Source organism: Quercus suber, unplaced genomic scaffold (genome assembly GCF_002906115.3).
Source record: "Quercus suber isolate HL8 unplaced genomic scaffold, Cork oak 2.0 scaffold_30, whole genome shotgun sequence".
Taxonomy (NCBI): domain Eukaryota; kingdom Viridiplantae; phylum Streptophyta; class Magnoliopsida; order Fagales; family Fagaceae; genus Quercus; species Quercus suber.
In genome coordinates, this window is record NW_027069495.1 from 798,945 (window position 1) to 804,516 (window position 5,572).

The 5,572-nt window shown below is 41.6% G+C and overlaps 1 protein-coding gene across 1 annotated transcript; it reads left to right on the plus strand.

Moving 5' to 3' along the window:
- The first annotated feature begins 281 nt into the window (after positions 1–281).
- On the plus strand, positions 282–1,388 carry LOC112034295 (uncharacterized). The gene is made up of 2 exons (XM_024067114.1): positions 282–858; positions 973–1,388. The coding sequence occupies exons 1-2, from the start codon at positions 282–284 to the stop codon at positions 1,386–1,388; spliced, it is 993 nt and encodes a 330-aa protein (XP_023922882.1).
- The last annotated feature ends 4,184 nt before the right edge of the window (positions 1,389–5,572 follow it).

A 5,572-nucleotide genomic window follows, 5' to 3' on the forward strand; every position in this document is an offset into this window, starting at 1 on the left:
GGCCTAACAAAATGAGTGGAGACCTCACTAGACGTAACCAGAATCTTCATTGTCAGTATCATCAAGACCAAGGACACACTACCGAGAATTGCAGAAACTTGTATCATTTAGAGCAATTGGTCAGAGATGGAAAGTTGAAACAGTTCTTATATAGGCCCAATGGGCAAGCTGATCATACAGGCTCAGGCACTCAAGGGAACATCTCTTCAAGGCCTCCATTAGGCACTATTAATGTCATCTTTGCAGCCCCTGGGAGGACAGGTTAGTATCCCTCCCGTGTAATGATTGTGGCTCGGCAGCTACCCGAGAACTCTAATCATGAGCCGAAAAAGGCTAAGGTTGCGATACAACCGGCACTGAGCTTCTCAGAGAGGGATAAGCTTGGAACTATACAACCACACGATGATGCTTTAGTGGTTACGCTCAGGATAGGGGAGTATGATATGAGGCGTGTGATGGTGGATCAAGGTAGTGTAGCGGAAATTATGTACCCTGACCTGTATAAGGGGCTAGGGTTAAAACCAGAGGATTTGACTAGTTATGATTCATCTCTAGTAGGTTTTGATGGAAAGATGGTTATACCAATGGGGCAAGTCAAGTTGCCAGTACAAACGGGGTCAGAAGTTGTAGAGGTCAACTTCATAGTGGTGGATGTGTATTCTCCATACACGGCCATTGTAGCAAGATCTTGGCTTCATGCCATGGGGACTATCCCTTCTACTTTGCATTTGAAGGTGAAGTATCCGTCTGGGGACCAGGTTGAGGAGTTGATCGGAAGCCAATCTACTGCGAGACAGTGTATGGTAGCTGCAATTAGACATCAGGCTGGGGGTGGGTCCTCAGCATCAGATGAGCATGGTTTGTAGCAATTAAAGGAGCTGGTGTTATCAGGATGTCTATCAGTGGAAGTAGAATGTGAAGATTTAGAGTAAATTTCTATGGGTGATGATAAAGAGAAGTATTTTTAGGTAGGCGCTCAGCTACCTCAGGAGAAAGAGGAATTGATGAAGTTCCTCAAGGGAAACCTTAATGTTTTTGCTTGGAATGCTTACGAGGCTCCTGAGGTCAATCCGAGCTTCATTTGTCATCATTTAAATGTCAACCCTACTGTTGTACCAAAGAAGCAACCACCTCGGCGATCATCTAAGGAACATTCTAAAGCTGTCAAAGAAGAAGTAATTAGGTTGAAGCAGGCAGGAACTATCAAAGAGCTATTTTATCTTGATTGGTTGGACAACACGGTGGTGGTTAAAAAGAAGAACGGAAAGTGGCGAGCATGTGTGGATTTTACTAATTTGAATAAGACGTGTCCCAAAGATCCTTTCCCCATGCCTCGTATTGATCAGTTGGTGGATGCCACTGTTGGGCATCCTCGAATGAGTTTCTAGATGCTTTTCAAGGTTATCATCAAATACTTTTAGCTTTAAACGATCAAGAGAAAACAACCTTTGTCACTCCTGCAGGGAACTATCATTATAAGATAATGCCTTTCGGTTTGAAGAATGCAGGGACTACCTATCAAATGATGATGACTAGGATGTTCGAATTGCAGTAGGGGAAGAGTATTGAAGTTTACGTGGATGACATGGTGGTAAAAAGTAAAGTAGTGTCCAAGCATGTTGAGAATCTTGGAAACGTCTTACGAGACGCTAAGGAAACATAAATTGTGCCTAATGCTTCCAAATGCTCTTTTGGTGTTGGATTCGGCAAATTTCTATGCTTTATGGTTACACATCGTGGAATCAAAGTTAATCTTGATCAAGTTAAGGCGATTAACAACTTGCAGCCACCTCATAATCCTAAGGAAGTTCAAAGATTGACAGGAATGACGGCTGCCTTAAACAGATTTATTTCTTGGTCCGCGGATAGATGTAGGCCTTTCTTCCAGTTGCTGAATAAATAGAAGGGATTTGAATGGACTGAGGAGTGTGCTTTGGCTTTTCAACAGCTTAAAGAATATCTTTCTCGGCCACCCATTATGTCTAGGCCCGAGGTGGATGAAGTTCTGTTTGCTTATATTGCTGTGGCTTCCTATGTTGTTAGTTTGATGTTGATAAGAGATGACAATGGAGTTCAAAGGCCAGTCTATTACGTGAGTAGATCATTGCATGAAGCTGAGATTCGATACTTTCCATTGGAGAAAGCCATTCTGTCAGTGGTGCATGCCACGCGTAAACTTCCCCACTACTTTCAGTCTCACACAGTTGTGGTCCTAACGCAACTCTTACTTAGGTATTTGCTTCGAAGTGCTGACTATATGAGAAGGGTTGCTAAGTGGGGAACAATTCTGGGGCTTTTAATATCAAGTATATGCCACGCACCTCTATGAAAAGCCAGGTCTTCGCTGACTTGGTGGCCGAGTTCGCTAAGCCCTCATTAGAAGAATATACGAAGAGATCGGACATGGATGAAAAATCAGTTGGCATAATCTCCCTGAAGGAATCTCTATCGTGGAAAGTGTATGTGGATGGTGCAGCAAATCAAAGAGGATCTGGAGTAGGACTAGTTATAATATCTCCAGATAAGATAGTTATTGAAATCCTTAAGAATGGGTTTTTCGGCCACAAATAATGAAGCCGAGTATGAAACTCTGCTAGTAGGGATGACCATGGTTCAGAAAATGGGAGGGAAGAATGTGAAGATATTCTCGGACTCAAGATTGGTTGTAGGCCAGGTAGAAGGGGAGTTAGAAGCCAGAGATCCGAGGATGCAGGGGTATTTAAGTCAGGTTAGACATTTGCAATCAAATTTTGAATCTTTTATTTTAGTGCAAATCTCCAGAAACAAGAATTCTCATGCTGACTCTCTAACCACTCTGGTCCTTGGCACAGAGTTTACCTTGGGTTATTTTAGTGGAAGATTTGTGTACGCCTACTAAGATGAATGTACATACAATCCGTGTTCACCAAATTAAAGTGGGACCTAGCTGGATGGATCCCGTTGTGCTGCATCTTAAGGAGGATATATTACCTGAGGGAAAATCTAAAGCTGACAAGGCACGTAGGAAGGCTCCTTGGTTTTGGTTGTCCGAGGATCAAAAGTTATACAAGCGCTCTTATTCTGGACCATATCTGTTGTGTATACACCCTGAAGCAACAGAGCTGCTTCTAGAAGAATTACATAAGGGGATTTGTGCAAGTCATACGGGGGAAGATCCTTGTCTCATAGAGCCCTTATCCAAGGATACTAGTGACCTAATATGCAGAAGGAAGCACTGGGGTATGTAAAGAAGTGTGACCAATGTCAGAAGTTTGCTCCCAACATTCATCAACCAGGGGGAGTCCTCAATCCTCTATTCAGTCCTTGACCTTTCGCTCAATGGGGGTTGGATATTGTGGGACCCTTCCCCAAGGCAATAGGGAATAAGAGATTTCTGCTGGTCGGCACAGATTACTTTACTAAATGGGTTGAAGCCGAGCCACTATCAAATATCAGGGATCTGGATGCAAAAAGATTTGCTTGGAAAAATATTGTCACCCGGTTCGGAATTCCTCATACCCTTATCTCGGATAATGGCGTTCAGTTTGATAGTAAGGCTTTTAAAAGATATTGCTGCGATCTGGGTATTACAAACAGATATTCCACTCCGACTTATCCGCAAGGGAATGGACAGGCCGAGGCTGTTAATAAGGTAATAGTTACTGGGCTTAAAAAGAGGTTGGATGATGCTAAGGGGAGATAGGTGAAAGAGTTGCCACATGTCCTTTGGACCTACAGGATTACACCCCATAGGTCCACAGGAAAGACTCATTTTTCAATGACTTATAGGGCCGAGGTAGTAATTCCTCTCGAGACAGGTTTCCCAATGCGGAGGACGAGCTTTTTTAGTTTGAGCAATAATGATGGACTGTTAGAGAAGAGTCTGGACTTGGTTGAAGAATGAAGGGAAAATGCTATGGTTCAGCTAGCATACTATTAGCACAAGCTTAAATAGGGTTATGACTCAAACGTAAAGTTAAGACCACTGTCGCCAGGAGATTTAGTGTTAAGGAAAGTTTTGGGTACGGCAAAAAATCCAGCTTGGGGAAAACTAGGGCCAACATATCGGATCACCTCAATAGCTGGAATAAGGGCTTATTATCTTGAAGATCTGGATGAAAGGGTTGTTCCACATCCCTGGAGTGTAAATAACTTGCGAAGGTATTATTATTAATGAAATATTTTCCAGTTCTATATAGCTTATTACTTTATGCGTCACATTTATTATCTCTAAGAATCAAATAGAGCATTGGCTATGCCTGGTTCCTCAGACCACATACCTTGGAAAAATTGATATCTTCCATTATCTCTAGAATCAAATAGAACATTGGTTATGGTTGGCTCCTCGGACCACATACCTTGGAAAAATTGATATCTTCCATTATTTCTAAGAATCAAACGGAACATTAGCTATGCTTGGCTCCTCGGACCACATACCTTGGGAAAATTGATATCTTCCATTATCTCTAAAACTCAAACAGAACCTTGGCTATGCTTGGCTCCTCAGACCACATACCTTGGGAAAATTGATATCTTCCATTACCTCCAAGTGTCAAACAGAATCTCGACTATGCCTGGCTCCTCGAACCACATACCTTGGGAAAATTGATATCATCCAACATTTTTTTAAGTGTTAAACAAATTCTCCTTAGTTATGTTTGGTTACTCGGATTACCTACTTTAGCGATTTGGATAATTGAAAGTCCATGAGTATCACTTAAAGCATTTGTAAGCATATCATGTATATATTTGTGATTTGGTCAATATCTGGATGCTTCGTAAAGAGCATCAGGTCTACGAGGAATGTGGTGAATGATTACTCTGTTGTAAGGTATAGATTTTAAAAGTTGTAAGGGTGTTTTATTAATATTATTGACTTAGTAATTTTTTATTCTGTTAGATAGATGAGAGGGTCTTATCCCTTATGTAGACAACAAAGTGGGGAATGTCTTATTGTCCCCCTAGTTAAGTACTAAGAAAAACAGGAATTACACAACGAAAGGATGGAAACATAACTGTCATGAATAGGGAACTTATAATTTTCATTGATTTAACTCTCGACAAGAGACATTTTGCTTACAAAAATCTAATTATATAGTTACAACAGAAAAGATATAAAGAAAAAGTTACAAAAGAAAAGAGAATTGGCTACAAAAAAAAAATAATAATAATAATAAAAAATAATAAAAACCCTAGGATCTAAACCTTGGATGCAGGGGCAGGATCTTCTTTGGCTGGTGGAGGAGGGTCATCTTTCTTGCTTGATTGAGAGGTGTTAGTATCTTTCACCGTGGGCTCGACCTCTTTAGGCTTGGCCTCTATCTCTTTCACTTTGGCATCCTTCTTGGCCTTGGCATCCTCCTTAGCCTTGGCAGCATCTTTGGCTTCTGAGGGGACCTTAACCTCTTTGCCTTTGCCTTTATCTTTGCCCACCTCGCCTTTTTGACCTTCATCACTAATCTAGGTGGATCCTTTGGAGGCTTTAGGGGGCGGAGGAAGACCCTGCACAGCCAGGGGCTGTTCAGAAGATTCTAGGACAATGGTGGGGGCAATCGAGATCTCATGAATATTAAGATGGTAATACACGTTCCTC

Coding starts and splice junctions, on each gene's coding strand:
- LOC112034295 (XM_024067114.1), top strand. CDS start 282: ATGATTGTGGCTCGGCAGCTACCCGAGAACTCTAATCATGAGCCGAAA. Junction 859..972: donor CTCAGCATCAGATGAGCATG/GTTTGTAGCAAT, acceptor ATTTTTAGGTAG/GCGCTCAGCTACCTCAGGAG.